The sequence below is a fragment of the Pyxicephalus adspersus genome, chromosome 10 (genome assembly GCF_032062135.1).
Source record: "Pyxicephalus adspersus chromosome 10, UCB_Pads_2.0, whole genome shotgun sequence".
In the NCBI taxonomy this organism is placed as follows: domain Eukaryota; kingdom Metazoa; phylum Chordata; class Amphibia; order Anura; family Pyxicephalidae; genus Pyxicephalus; species Pyxicephalus adspersus.
Genome location: NC_092867.1, coordinates 11,942,861 through 11,959,314, shown reverse-complemented (window position 1 = coordinate 11,959,314; position 16,454 = coordinate 11,942,861). Strand labels below are relative to the sequence as shown.

At 39.2% G+C, this 16,454-nt stretch overlaps 1 protein-coding gene across 3 annotated transcripts in view; it reads left to right on the top strand.

Annotated features, from left to right (window-relative positions):
• ENTPD1 (ectonucleoside triphosphate diphosphohydrolase 1) overlaps positions 1-16,454 on the top strand; it is a 61,722-nt gene that overhangs the window by 33,230 nt on the left and 12,038 nt on the right. For all 3 annotated transcript variants that reach the window (XM_072423131.1, XM_072423128.1, XM_072423130.1), the window contains 5 exons: positions 7,207-7,331; positions 10,238-10,355; positions 12,705-12,855; positions 13,723-13,882; positions 15,478-15,708. In XM_072423131.1, coding sequence (XP_072279232.1) covers positions 7,207-7,331; positions 10,238-10,355; positions 12,705-12,855; positions 13,723-13,882; positions 15,478-15,708 — 785 coding nt within the window. The remainder of the gene's footprint in view (positions 1-7,206; positions 7,332-10,237; positions 10,356-12,704; positions 12,856-13,722; positions 13,883-15,477; positions 15,709-16,454) is intronic.

Genomic DNA, 16,454 nt, shown 5'->3' with positions numbered 1-16,454 from the left:
AGTGTATGTGTAATATTTAAGGTACTTTTTTGCTGTAGGTGTCCAGCTTGGGACTTTCTCTCTTGAAGACAATACATAAGATATATCCAAATGAGGGCAATGTATTGTAGACAGATGTCACCGAAACATTTGTTCCCATTGTAAAATCCCCTTCATTTTAAATTCCTTTGCTTTGTATCTTGGTGACAGTGGTCACCAGGACTAAAACATGGCTTAATTCCCATGGGGCCCACTGGTAAAAACCGGACCCAGTCTAAACTCAACCATAAATATTTCCCCACTCTATGCAAAAGTTCTGCCATTACATACCCATTTATTATTTCTGTACCTGAAGACTTCTCATCTACTCAATACAGAAGTTCCACAGCTGAACCTCTTTGAATGTTGAAGGAAGAAATAGAAGGAATGCAGCTTTCTGAATTGAAGACAGATTTTATTTGTTCCCCTTCTTTCCTCTCCCAATTGCACAACACGGCATATTAATTCCTAGTAGAAGATTTACAAATAGGAGGTCATAGACCCCTGAAACTATTTAATTTACAAAGAGTTGTACAAATTGTTCTGGACTATTAAACTTTTAATTGTCATGCTTAACAAACTCCCAAACCAATGAATGCTGGAGGTTCAGACTTTATACAGATCTGTGCGGCTAGAATACTTATATCTCTTTGCATTTACAAATCATCCAAGGGCCAATATTTGTAAGACCCAAACTCTGAAAACGAACTGCCGATGCCTTTTATAATAGGGGTATGCTTCAACTTTGTGTTGCTTCAATTCCTATGCAGAACGATGTGCTGCAAAGTATCCTGGTGCATATACTGGTAATGAAAATGCATTAGGTTTGTTGTGTTCCAACCCGTGAACACCTACCTTAAATGTTCCTCCCTATAACTCATATTTCAAACATGCAGAATTTTATACAGTTGTCAGTTGAGAATTAACAGTGACTTTTCCTTGAAGTATTTTCTTATGTAATTTCATACATAAATTTGATTTCTTTTATGTAAGGCAAAGTTCTTTCTCTTTCTGGGCAGCTTTTTAGACAGCACAGCTACTCGGAGAGCGGCACTCTTGCCTTTTAGACTCTGGGTTCCAGGTTTGAATTCTGGCCAGGGCACTATTATATAAAGTTGGTATGTTCTCCCTGTGTTTTGGGGTTTCCTCCAGGCCCTCTGATTTCCTTCCATGTCCGAAAAAACATTCTGGTAATAACCAGCGATGGTTAATAATATGTTCTGCCCCTGGACTAATTTTTTTAATTTTATAGGGTCCTCAACAGTTTTATTTTTTCCAAAAATAAAGTTATTTGTATACAAGCATTTGTGTTTTGTTGGGGACCTGGCTTTGTAAAACCTTTGGCACAATTTGAATTTTAAATAGTAATTTGCAAATAACATACTGTTACATATAATGCAAACATGAATGTGTCATATAATATGGAAACAATGTTTCAAGGAAAAGGGAGTTTGCAAATATATTGTGTAGAAATATTTGTTGACCCTAAAATGACCATATCACCATCCTAAACAATTACAGGTAAAAGTATGGAGTATTTCAAATGTGTATGTTTAGTATTTTTCCTTTACATAAATGGGCTTTATTAATTTGCAATATACCTTTTCATGACTATGCAAGCTCAAATCTATAAAATAAATTTGGAAAATTAACTTCCAATAAAATTTCTCAGTAATCTGACAAACATCCAACAGCCTTGTATTATGAGTTCATCTAACAAAACCATATACAGTAATTCAGTCGTCTCCTATGCTTCCTCATTGTTCTCTTCCGACTGCACTGGACACCTTGGACTACTCAGCTGTCATAACAGATCAAGAACAAAGTCTTAAAATATCTGTAGATGGTTCTGGAGATTTATCACCCAACCACATCTGTTTTCTGTAAGATAATGAAGGTATTCTGGAGTCAATCATAAAATTGTGCAATTTAAAGGGTAACTGTGCTCTCTAATAGTTCTACCTGAACCCCCTCCTTCCCCTTCCTATGCTAACTATTCCTCTTCACTTGCCGGGTGGCACTCCAGTTATCTTCTCGGACAATGGGGCCATGTGGAACTGTCATGTCCACCTGTTCTCTATTGTGCTCCATGGAGGCTGCATAGAGGTGGCCTTACCTTGTGAAAGGGCCACACAGGTGTTGTGGTTCTGTACAGACCTGCTAGCAGAGAGGAAAAACAGATCAATGCCAAGCAAAGGCTGCTAACTGTGGTTTATGGTAAGTAAGTATAGTTGGCATGGGGAAAGGAAATGTGGTCTGTAAGTGTAAAAGAGTTGTAAAAGAGCTGTCAGTTGTAGAAGAGACTCCATGTAAATCTTCTGCATTAATATCTCCTCTGCCAGCAACGTTTCATCTGAATGGACATGGCAGTGTACTTTCTAGGCAGACTTGGAGCATAGAAATGAATTATCTACCCAAGCATGGTGAGGTATTTCTTCATCCCAAGCTTGCCCATCAAGATCGTTGAAGCCCAATCCATACTAGCATGTCATCAATTACAAGTGGCCCATTGGAGCAACAAGTGGGGCCATCACATTGTTGCAGGGATGGTTCTTTGGTATGTCTGCCATAAATGACCACTACTCACTGTGCATTTTTGCTAATTTTGGCAAAACCTGAGGACCCTTTTTGGACTTAGACTATAGCTTCTCCTTAAATCCTGCCTCAAATATAAACCAAGATCAATTAATAAAATAATACTGTTAATTGGAGACTTCCAGCTCTGCACCACCATTCATGGGTCGCCTGTCTTCCTGGAGAATTCTTTTCAAGAGATTATGAACATGCGGGTCAAAGATCGCTAAATTCATTCCAACCAAAACATAGTGACTGCATATTTTAGGACTGTCTTGGACTGCCTTCTGTTCTATTTTAAACTCTTGACCATTTAGAAATAGATTTACAAAGCTGGGAATGACTGGTAAGAGTCTGCATTCCTTCTCAGAATCTGATGCTCAGCTTAGTTACCCCAAACTATGTAAGTACTGAGGTCGTTGGTATGGCAGCCAGGCTACTAGCCTTTTTTAGAAGAAGCTCCACCTTACGTGATTCATTCACCTTCCTGACCTCAACCTTCTGATTTTACTGTAAACTGAGCATCTCGCCATGGACCTGATTTATTAAAGCACACTAGGACCGAAGAAGATAGACCATTATCGGAGAACCTGGGTGATCTAGCAAACATGGAAAAGATTTCCTAAAAATCATTTGTGCAAATGTTTTTAGTCCTAGACCAGATCCTTTCCAGGTTTGCTGGATCACCCAGGTTCTCCCATGATACATCAGTCTTGGAAAGCTTTAATAAATCAGGCTCAATGTACATTAGAAAACAAGTCATTACACAGCATTATCTAACCCTTATGTTTCCACCCTATTGTCCATGGCCTGTCAATTTCATCTTTTGATAATGGAAGAATCACATGTGGACCTTACCATGGGAAGATAATGCAGCACCCATCCTCCCCCAACTCGTCTTGATCTACCAGCATTCCTTAAAGAAATACAAAGACCAGGTGATTAGGATATTGGGATTGTGATGAAAATGGAAAGGTTTTACTTATTATTAATATATTAGCATGTGGATGAGGAGAGAAAGGAAGAACCAAGGAAAGGTAAATACGAGCAGATTAAACTTACAAGGTATAACAATAAAACTATACAATGTTACAATAAAAATAAAGTAATGTGAAATTATACAATTTTAGTTATAACGTAAAAGAAAAAGGTCTTCCAATGTCTTTATGTAGTAACACATTCTGGTAATGATAAAAGGAAGAAATGATCTCTGGAGACTAACTGCAGTGTCTACAATGCTTCCCTTAAATGCCCTCAGTAAACTTCCTTTCCCTTGGCTCCCATTCCTGAGCAGTTCTTTCCTAGAGAAAGATCCCGCATAGTTCTGAACACACAAACGTCTAGTTGATTGCAGTTGGTCTCAATGTCAGGCAATGGCAGCTGGACTGTGGCCTGTTCTTCTGTTTATTATGCAAATGTCTGTGGAAGAGACAGAGAGCGCTCAGACGCTATCTTGGGCTTTACTTGTTTTTCACTCGCAGTGTTTGGCTGAGTGCGAATGTATCCAGATGGAAAGAATGTGCTTTGTAAGAGGCAGTGAATGGCACAGATTGTTAGTATGTGCAACGCCATGCCGCAGGGAATCCCAGCTTACACTCCAGTGACATAATTCCACTGGACAGCAGGGTATTGCCCCCTCTGCTTCCAGCCAGACACTCCACTTTTTCACAGTTGGCTGCTGTTAATGTTCAGGGACTGAACTCAGCAACGCCTTTGTAGATCTGCAGTGTTGTCCCACAGCTGTTTATTTTTACATGTGTATGGAAGCCATCGCTAGAAACTTAGCTAATTATTTATGGGACCGTGCAAAGTGTGCCGACCCATGAAGGCCAATCAGATTGTATTATTTTCTTCAATTAATCACATAATCATACTGTCCTAATATTTGCTTTGGCTGGGGTCACCTGAGCTTAAGTAGATGTAGTTGTATTGGTAACTGAATATACCTTTGGTTTTTGTTCTAGTATAATACTGTTTCCTATATAAAATTTGACAATGGGTCCCGATTGTAACACATACCTGTTGAACTACCACCAAATATAATACAGGAACTTTTTTAATTGTAACATCCTACAATTACATAAAATCATACATGACCATAATAATTGTATAGATGGAACAGGTTCTTTTACGCGTTTCGTACAATTGCTTCATCAGGACAAACATCATCCAATGTATCTCCAACCACTAGCCTCCCTTAAGGGAGATTAAGTAGATGCACTGCCTGGTCTGAAGAAAAGTTTCATTCTCTGATATTTTGTTGGACCTCCTTTAGCTTTGATTATGGCAAGCATTCAGCTGGTATTGTTTCAATAAGTTTATGGAAAGTCACACCATTTATTTCCCCTATAGAGTTGCCTTGTTCACCAAAATCTTGTATTGATTGTGAGAGAGTTGGACCACTGAATAAAGTGTTCTCCAGCCCATCCCAAAGATTCTCAATGGAGAATGGGTATGGACTCATTGGACTGCGGTGGACAATATATGTGTGAAAATGATGCTTCATGCTCCCTGTACCATTTTTTTACAAGTTGAGCACAATGAATCCGGGCATTGCCTACTTGGGAAATGTTGTCAAAGAAAATATTGATTGATGGAAAAACACGGTTTTCAGCTGACCTCATGATGCATGCCTAATCCTTACCATGTGCAGAAGGAGCAGGCCACAGCCTCCTGGGATATGTGATGCAAGTATTTCTTTTTGCAGATTTCCTTTTAACGCCATTGCGGTAAGGACGGAAGCGGAGGGGTCTGCCCCAAGGAAATTTAAAAAAAAAATAAACATATTTTATATAATGTTAAAAATTTGGTGATGGGTCCAGTTTAAAGAAAACCTGTGCAGAGAGAAGTGGCTGGTCTGTTCTTGAGCATCCCATGTTAAAATTGCTGATTGCTTGACTATTAAGCTTTAATTCTATTTTAGATATCACATATTGCATACTTCAGAAACTGGACGCGGCCAGGCAACTAAAGAAGGTCATCATCGGCAGCCCCATATTTCTCTCCATACAATTTTTTTTACTCTTCACGATCTGCAGATATTTCAGGGCTGTACAATAAAGTGTGGGGACAGAGGGGTAGGAATTCTGAAAAATTCCATAAATGTGGCAATATATGCAAAAAACAGAAATTCTTATTAGAAAACTTATTACTGAAATGGAAAGGTAACATTTAGCAGCAAGTATTTCGTTTCACAGTCGTGTATATTTTATCTTTTTTTTGTTTTTAACAAAACTGAAGTTTTCTCTTTTGTAGCTTGAACATTTGTGATAATTTTACAATTCTTGTTGATTGCTTTCTGAATATAACTCGAAAAATGAACATAATTCTTATTTTGTTCTGCCAGAAACTTGTGAACAGATAAAACAAACACTCTAAAGATAGGAATGAATTCAGCGCATAAAACATAATATAGTTTATGGGAAAAAATGTTTTGTAAGAAACACATCTTATGATTTGGGGAGATAAAGTTGTTTTCACAATGTTAACTCCAGAATCAATATGTGGACATAGATCTGTGAAGAACTATTACACCAATGTAAGATTGTGGGACATCTAAATCCAAAACCATAATTGTCCCCCGAGCTTGTTGCTAGATCTGTCTCCAGCTTTCTTTATGGCTTCCCACAAGACTTTTGGGGTTTATCTTTGGAAATGTGTGAATTTGTGAGGCCGGGTACATATGTAATATGAATAGACCTGGCTTTCAATAGGCATTTGAAGTAATGTCCAAGTCATGTGGCCCTATGTACAAAACCATAGTTGCCCCCCCTCAAGGTTGTGGCTAGACCTGTCTCCAGCCTTCTTTAGGTCTTCTCACAAGATTTTGGAGGTTCATATGTAGAAATGTGTGCATTTGTGAGCCAGATACATATGTAAAATGAATAGGCCTGGCTTGCAATAGGCATTCAAAGTCATGCCTAAGGCATGTGGCCTTATTTAGTTAGGTCCAGCAAACCTGGAATGGATTTCTTCAAAGTCATTTGCTTTTTGCTAGCAAATGGTTTGAATCTTGGACCAATTACATTCCAGGTTTGCTGGATTACCCAGCTTCATTGATGAAAGTGTATCCTCTCCAGCCTTGGAGAGCTTTTATAAACCAGGCCTATTGATCAGGCCCAACTAGACCAAGACACCTGAGCTCCTTCACACCAAAATCTTCAAAACCGTGTCTTGATGGATCTAGTTCTGATCATAGGGGCACAGTCATGCTAGCACAGGAACCGGCTTTCCTTACAACTGAATACAACTTCTTCCCTTCACGAAAAAATTCTCCAATCTCAGACATTTTCAGGAATGTTCATAAAAATTTTTTTCATCGTCTAACAATGAAAGATTATCTGACCTCTCCATTGGAATAATTGTCATCTGTACCCACCCAATGGAAGCCATGTCATGACTTTTCTCACCAATAATTCTAACAGCTATGACAAGGGTACCCATCCATTCAATATTTCTATAAGTATGAAAGGCATGATGATTCTGTAGACAGATGCTGCTGTAAAGAGGGATTTGCTGATCTTTTGAGATTTAAAAAGAATACAATATTTCAGTTGTAAAGTCAGAGTCATGATCATTCACTCATCCTTTTGTTTTCTTTTGGTTTGATCACAGTTGCAAAACAGAAGACATGGAACAAGAAGGCCCTTTTGATCCTTGGAGTTTTCTTTGTTTTGGGGATCGTTGCTTTAACAGTTGTGGCAGTGCTGCAGAATAAACCTCTCCCGGAGAATCTTAAGGTAATGAAAGTCCCATTGTATATTCCTGCAAATCCAGTACATGACCAATAGAAGCAAAACTTCCATATTAGTTTTAATAAAGACGACCTGACTTTGCCCCATCCGACAATTACTTATGTTCCTTTTAATCCCATACCTAACTGTTAATCAACCATGGTTCTAATGGACTGTTTGAGATTTACATGTGGCAAAGCACCTCACGTGTTTCTGCGCTGTAGTGCCATTCATTTTGGATACAACCTCAATACACTAAGAGTCACCTCAACCCACAACATGCTGTAGAAATGCACTTGAATTCAGAGACCACACAGATCTAACTGGGCTATAAAGTTCTGCATGCATAGTAGGTTTTCATCACCCAAAATTACCATTTTGATCATCTCATCTCAAAAATCTAGAGCTAGCAAAGATGCTCCCCAACATTGTTGAGGATGTTAACAAATGACTATGTTGTATTTTAATGCAGTGTGGTTCCTCACACTCGTCCTCCCTCCTTCCTTTTCCATTTTCAATGACAATAAGCTATTAGTGAACAGTTGTTTAACCATGTACTTGGTGGCAGCCATGTTTGCTGGTTTGAGTGATTGGCCTCTACATTATAGCCTAGCGATCCTTTGGTATGGTAGCTGCATTTGTCTTTTTTTTTTTTATTTCTTTTGATTTCATGTTACCCAGTACTTCTGCCTGTAACACACTTTCTGACCTGGGTTGACAACACTCTTGCTGTTCTGTATCTATGGTGGAGAAATATTGTCACCCTAGAGAATGACAGCAGAACACCTACGCTCTCTTCTTGCCTTTGTAACAAAGCTGTTCTGTAATTTACAGAGGAGCCCAAAGCAGAGCTTGAGTTTTTAGTGAATTGGAAACAGAGCATACAGAGAGTTTGAAGCTATTTGCATTTGAAACGGCAAATTGTTTTCATTGTATATTTTAAAGCCCAATGGGCCAAATAGGAAAATTTCATTGTTGGAGTTTATATACATTCTATTTTATAGTGTATAGTTCTTTCATCTGCAAGTACTCTAGTTATTACAGACAAATTTTATCTTGGCAGTTATTCAGTTGGGACAGTGACGTCTGTGTCTGATGTACAGATATGGGCACTAGGGGGATAATCTACACGGTACTTTGTATTTAGAAGATAAAACAAACTCTTGTAAAAGTCACATTAAAATGCTTAAAAAATGTAACTTAAAAAAGCAGTAGTTTCCCCATAATGTTACTGGCTCATATAACTGTTTAGTGCTTGCAGCCCCAACAGACTGATACTTCATAGCACTTTTTCACATGGGGTACATTAGTGTGGTAATCAATAGAATTCCTCTTATCCTATCATTGCTAGTCATTGGTAAGAATTTCCCCCTTACAGACCAAAAAAATGATTTGGTGTCACCTGATCTGACCCAAGAGGCACAAACTGCTCATTGCTCAAGAAACCCCCGGCAACCTCTGGATAAACACTAAGGTTCCATGGAACCCTGGTTGAGAAACACTGATCTATTGTGTTGCGCTTTACTGCTGACCAAGCAGTTGTATTAAAGGTTATGTAGGGAGCGATAGGCTAGCTGGGTCAGCGAAGACCACAATAAGACTCTCCAAGACCAACCGGCAACAGTTTCTTTGAGTAGTTCATTAAAAACAAATATGAATTGAAGATACTTGTTTTGTCTTAGCTTTTATCTGCATTTTATTGTTAAATTGATGACAGGGTCTCTTTAAAATGAATCTTGTGAGCCATGGGGCCTATAATTGTTTTCTTGGACCATGTCCTCTATGATTATGTGCTGACTTGTAGATGTTAATAACAATGTTAGCTGGAGAATGCAGGGTCATACAACATCCTTCAAAAAAGCTTGGTGTTTGAGAATGGTAACACATAATTAAAATGGCAGAGCCTACTCAATAACATCCCTTATCTGTGCCTGTCGTCCCTATTTGCATTGTTTGCCTCTTCTACAAGAGAGAAGATCATTAGTGTCAGCTTCAGACTGTAAGGTACCATTTATCAAGTCTGGGAGAGATTCCAGGGTTAAACATGCTGACAAATCTACAAGATTATATACACCATTACCCCATTAGACAGCTTTTGCACGTTTCAGAGAACCAGCCTATACTTAGTCTAAGCCAGCCTTGTGTACGGATGTGTGATTAAAGCCAGAAACTCTAAAACCCATTACTTCTCTTGGTTCTTTATCCAGCATAAACATACATGCAATCCAAACAATTCACCAATGTCCTCTTCTCACATGATGCTTTCCTGATACAGATTATGGCAACTAAGCCACCATCTTGGTAGTGGCAGCCACTGTCATGTCACTTCTTGACCTTCCATGGCTGATATACCACTGTTTATGTGTAAGGTTTTGTGCCTAGGGATGGACTGGCCTGAGGTCTCCTAAGATAATATATCACACATCTCAGGAGGCTTCGAGACAATGTTCATGTAGCTGGCCAGCTGAAGTGTACACCGTCCTCAGCTTGGCAAAGAATGTGGAAGGTAGATTTTTTTAGGGAAATATTAAGAAAACTTCAATTTTGTTATAGGGAATGAGGAGGAACAAGATGAGGCCTTTTTATTATAAAGAGGAAATATAAAGGAGGTAAACAGTGGAAATACACTATTGGACTGATTTTTTTTTAAAGCTCACCAAGCCTGTAGAAGAGAGACTATCATGGGAGAGACTGAGTGATCCAGCAAACCTGGAAATGATTTCTTAAAAATCTTTTTCTAATAATAGGCAAATGCTTTCGATCCTGGACCAGTTCTATTCCAGGTTTGCTGGATCACCCATGTTCTCTCGTCTATCTTCTACAGTCTTTGGGAGCGTTAATAAATCAGGTCTTGTATGTTTGTGGAGACCTGACCATCAGATGTAACTAACAGTCTGTCCTCTCCTCTGCAGTATGGTATTGTGTTAGATGCCGGTTCCTCACACACCAGTCTGTACATCTACCAATGGCCAGCGGAGAAAGAAAATGACACGGGCGTTGTCCAACAAGTAGAAGAATGTAAAGTGGAAGGTTGGTGAACTTTGCCATTCACATGGCAACTTGTTTATACAATTCCTAAAAAGCTTGCTTTTCAAAGTGAACTTATTGTGTCCTCCTTATAATAGACCGGGGCTTTGCCTATGTATAATCTAATTTCACATAAACATACTAGGTTGGTAGTGTAAGATTTCTTGACCTGAAAATGTTCTGCACTTGGAAGTAGATCCTGGTGGTTGCGCGACAAGCCAAAATAATATAACCAACTGTCCCCTAATCGTGTAGCTCTCCTTGCTGATGACTATTGGGAACACCATAGGGTACTTATAGGTTCAGTACTGCGGCTTGCATTTTCTGAATGGGCAACAAAGCTCAGGTCATAGTTTTAAATAATACCAAATTAATTTTTTTGTTGATTTATGTCCCCATTATGAAGATTGACTCCCTTTCTTTGTTCTGGTAATAAATTCACACCAAAGTGAGGGAGTACACTACATTTCAGTTGTTTCCCAAAAGGAATAGGTAAAGTTTTCCGGTATGAAGTCTCATTTTAGTGACAACTAGCTTAGCAAGAGGCCTCCTTTATTTTGAAGATATTTTCTCCTTCGACCTGTTGTGCCTATGGAAAGGGAAAGATAAAAAGTGGTTTCAGTTGCCAAAAAGTGTGTATGGATGAAACCAGGATGGAGAGATATAAGTGAGTATCGGCTAGACATGGTTCAACCACACACAAAAAATCTTAAATGATTCCTTAAAGGACAAGGCTGCAGTCCATACAACATCAGTTCACATGAAAAGGACCATTTCGGTGACCAACGCGTTTCGCCGTATAGCTATATAGCAAGTTGTATGGACACATCACAATTAGCACAATATATATATATGTATAACTTGATGTGATAACCAAAAATAAAAGAAAATGTAATATTTCCTAAGTATTTTATGTATATACATGGTTTCTTGTAGAAATGATGATGAAAAGAGTGCTTTATAGTTTAACAATAGATGTGTCAATATTTATAAAGAGGTTTTCATTGTCTTGTATGAGAAACCATATACTGTTTATTGAGAACAAGAGTCAGTTGATCCTGGCACTAGGGAAGATTTCAGATGTACTTTAACTCTGTGGTCTCGGCCAATATTTACACTCGGGTGAGCTGACCTTCCAATATTCAGAGCCCTCCTCATTTTAGGATAATCATTACAAACACATCCTAAAATGGTCTTGCTGGGTCTTGGATTCCTGTTAACGTATCTGTGGCTACCTTTGTTTGTTTGTACATCTTTATCCCCCACTCATCCATGCTTATGACTCATTTAAACTACAGAAGGAGGATGCACTCCAGTGGGTTGCTATAATTGGATATCTCGAGTGATTAATGTGACTGAAATTCCTATGAAAAGCCTTTTTCTTCTAATTTAGTCCAAAGCTGCGAATACCAGTTGGATAAAACATACGTTTTGGCCATCATCCATCAGTGTTAAATTTGTACCTAAAGGAAAGTACAGCAGATTTCTGGAATGTTTATTTTATTTCTGTCTCACAGTGCCAGAGCTGTATGTCTGCCAATATAAAGTCTGGCAGATATCCAAAAACAGAAAATGATAAATTTCTAAGTGACCAAAGCACGTGTTGAGAGCGGATTGCTCGCGGTCACTGGCTGGAGTTCATCATTGCGTCAGCTAGTGTGAAGATTATACCAGGCCATGTGTTCTCAGGCTTTCTACATGAGAAATGAGTGTTGTGTGCATTACAATGGGGAAATATTCTCCAGACTGGATCCCTCGGTCAGATAAATCATTACGGAGCGCTTTACAAAGTCCATAGTCATCAACAACTGTCCATCAGAAAGCTCACAATCTAATGTCCCAAACATACTCCCTATGTCTAAATATATAGTTTCCTTGTGAAAATTGTTGGGTGTATGGTGAGGACATCACTGACCACTTTCTTTGCCTGGTTTCTCACTCCATTGACTAATGATAAGGTCTGCTGGGTAATAAATACTTAACTTTAGCAGAAAAGTTACTATGTAAGTAAAAAAGTAGTTGTGAATACCATTTTTAATGGATAACTTGTTTTAGGATTTTATTACTACAAAGAAGTTCAAAAGTGCCATTTCTGGCAGTGTAATGTTTCGGGTGAAGTGATAATTGCCCTTTCTGCATTCCTGACATTAACAGGTGTATTCTCTATTTACTGAAAAGGTTTTTGGCCTGAGAAAACCAAGGCATCCACCACATCCACTAAGTGTTGGAAAACTATTATGTGTGATGCAAAACATTGATTTTGATTTTTTAATGACATGTAAAAACTTATATAACATTTTTGTAACAACACAAGATTACATATATCTGAAACCTTTTTTCTTTATTTGTCAGGCAATGGAATATCCAGCTACAATCAGAAGCCAGAGAACGCTGGTCTCTCTCTGCAGGCATGTTTGAACAAAGCACGAGAAGTTATCCCAGTGAATAAGCACAAAGAGACTCCCGTGTACCTAGGAGCCACTGCTGGAATGCGGCTGCTCAGGTATTCTCAATGGCCCATCATCCAAATTATTTACCAGTACCTTGCACAGAAATCTCAGCATGGTGTATTAAAGTATTTGTATTTCTGGTTGCCACCAGAACAAGTCCAACTGTATATACAGTAGTTTTTTTTGTTTGTTCATTCGAAAGGGTTAAAAGAGTTGTACTGTACCTCTTATACAATGCCAATGCCCAACTGTGATTTCTTGAGCAGTGTTGGGGTGCCGGGTGTCAGATTGCTGGAAAGCTTTGCAACAGATTAGGGCCACACTTCGACTCTTCTGCATTAGATGATGACCAAAGGTAAGTTGGTGCCAGGAAGGGATGAGGCATGATCTTGACTTGGAAAAGTCGGAGCCCACCTTAAATCTATTCGAGGCTTTAAAATAATAATGCATCCTTCTCAAGAAAACATTTATTTTAAATGAACTCATCTGTTGCTTCTGGTCTCTTCTTTTAGGTTTGTTCATTCCCTAGCTGTCAGATGCTGTGATTTAAACATTTGGGACAAGTATAATAATAAGAAGAGCTGATGCACTTGCAGATTTTGGGGTTGGACTGAACCACGGGGGGACTGGATAAAACCTTTGTTGGGCCCTTCCCCTAACCAGCTCTAGTGGCCCCAGATCCTCAATCTGACCCTGCTAGTATATATATATATATATATATACATAAATTACTAAAGGAAAGTTTTACAGAACAGAAAGTTAGTGCTTCAAAGAAAGGGAAACTGAACACTTATAACGACACAAAGGATATATGAACATATTGCACATATGTAAACCTAATTGTGTTTGTTTGTAACACTGTATTGAATTCATCTGTATTATGTTTTGTAGTTCTCTTCTCATAATTCATATTCCTTTAGGCTCACTAACTCCAGGTCAGCAGAAGAGGTCCTCACATCTGTGGAAAACACATTGCGCTCGTCTCCCTTTGATTTTCAAGGTGCCAGAATAATTACAGGGCAAGAAGAAGGAGCCTATGGCTGGATCACCATCAACTATCTCCTAGGAAACTTCATACAAGTTAGTACACAGCGTGCGCTGTCATCTACTCAGAACACGTATTTTATGTGTTGTCCTATGTTCTTAGCAAACCAAAAATTTCACAGCAGCAGCAATTTCGAGCACTGTGGTTCTAAGAATAGTCTGGTGTACTGTAATCAGTGCTACAAAAATAAAACTGGTGGTGGTTGTCAAAGAGGTGTGAATTGTCTCAGATGGTCAGTATTTCTCTATAGCAGTCATACTCTAATTGTCATTTTCCAGAGACAGTTTATTCTTTTTATTGTTAAGTCAGATGATTTGTACCACCCCCCCCCCCTCCTCCCCTAAAATGAGTGCACATTCTTTTTTGGAAGAAAAGGCCTAAAGTTGTATACTGTCTGGGCAAAAACAAAAGTTCCCAATCCTGTGAAGTTAGAGTTATTATCTGGTGTGCCTGTTGGGGCAGTGTAATTATCTGGGGTACCTGTAGGGCAGTCTTATTATCTGGGGTACCTGTAGGGCCAGTGTTATTATCTGGGGTACCTGTAGGGGCAGTCTTATTATCTGGGGTACCTTTAGGGGCAGTGTTATTATCTGGGGTGCCTGTAGGGGCAGTGTTATTATCTGAGGTTGCTTCAGTTGATCATGTCTGGGTTGAGCAATATTATATGCCCAAAAAGGAGGTCAGCTGACTACCTGAATATGCTGAATAGGGTAAGCGAGTGAGAATATCTTAGTAAGCAAGGTAATAGGGTAATATTAATAGGGTAAGCAAGTGAGAATGACCTTCTGATTCGCGGAGATGTCAAGCTCTTGAACAGGAGGATTTTCAGGGCTGCATCATGCTCTAATACTCCAGGGATCGCAAACAGAAGGATTCCCAGGGCTGAATGCAGCTCTGGGAATCCTCCTGTTTTATTTTCCTCTTTTAATGGTTTCGCGAAATCGGTTTGCCGGAATTTCGCAGAACCATTGGAAGTTTTCGCGGGAATGTCAGAGGTATTCTCGCTCATCCTTAATGCTGAACGACTGGGTTTTCTGATCATTTGGATTAGTTCTTCCCAGATACATATTCCACGTTTCAATGCCAGGATTCATCGGGCTCAAATTGTAAAAGAGAGATTTAGGGGGCATGAGGCATCATTTTCTCACATGGATTTGCCACCACCGAGTTTAGACCTTAAGAATCATTGGAATGTTCTAGAGGAAACATTACACAGCAGTATGATTCTCCCACCATCTTGGTAAAAATGAATACAATGCTTAGAAATAAATGTTGTGGCACTGCATAGGTAATAAAAATGATACCATGGCAGATGCATGCTGTAACCAAAGCTAAAGGCGGTCCAACCAAACATTGCAGTGTTTTTTTTTCGTGCATTTTCAATTGGACAAAATAAACTGATAACTGTATATGCATTTTGTTTAGAGTGCAGTTCTTGAATTATTAAATATGCTAGCTGGCATTTTTGTAGCTGTAATAACATTCTTTTAGTTCTTTAAAAAATACTTCCGAACCCTGCCTAAAATTTAGGACCTGCTCGTACTTGTCTGGTGTGAGATTCTAGTGATGGGGTTTTATGAGCTTTAATATGTTAAACCTCTTTCTAACATCCTTTCTCTTCTTACACTAGAATTCACCCTGGTTCAACATTATACCAAATTCTAAACAAGGAACATCAGGTGCATTGGACCTCGGAGGGGCTTCCACGCAGATCACGTTTGTATCTGATGAAAATATTGAATCGCAGGATAACACTTTGCGCTTCCGCTTGTATGGGAAATCTTATAACGTCTATACACACAGCTTCCTGTGCTATGGGAAAGACCAGGCTCTCCGTCTGCAGCTGGCCAACAGTATGACGGTAATGACTGCAATAATAGAAAAAGTCTTGTAGTCAGTGGGCCTGATCTATTAAAGCTCTCTAGGACTGGAGGTCTTAGATGCTCAATACCAAACCTGGATAATTTCCTATTTCGTGGCAAATGTTTTCAGTCCTGGACCAGATCCATTTCAGGTTTGCTGGATCTCCCAGGTTCTTCCATGGTAGTCTATTTTCTCCATTCTGGTAGAGCTTTAAAAAATCCGGTTGCCTGCTCTGGTAATACTGGTTAGAGAATGAACAAAGAATACTACTGGTGGGTTTTTCTAGTACATGAGGGCCAAGCAGCGGGTTCTTTTTAATGTGCCCCTACTCCCCTTCTTAGGAGATCCATTCGGCTGCCAGGAACAAAGAAAATTTCTGGTATTTCTAGGTATGGAGGAGCATGTGACTCCCCCATTGTGGACCATGAATGGCGGCTGATTGTCCCAGCGCTGTTACCTATGGCAAGGAGAGTCCTCTGGCTGGGGCCATTTGGAGCTTACTCAGGGTTTGTATGTTCCCAGTGGCTTAGCAGAAGGCCAGGATAAGAAAGAAAAGGCTTGTATTTACTGCTGGGAATGCGAGAGGGTGTGCATTAATTAAACCCTGCATAAAAATCCAGGGGTTCAGTTCAGGGTTCATAACCTAAAATAATATACAGAAATGCAGGGTTTACCTTTGAGAAGGATAATGTGGAAATATTACTATGTAATTTGATTTTATAAATGGACCACATGCAGGCCTGG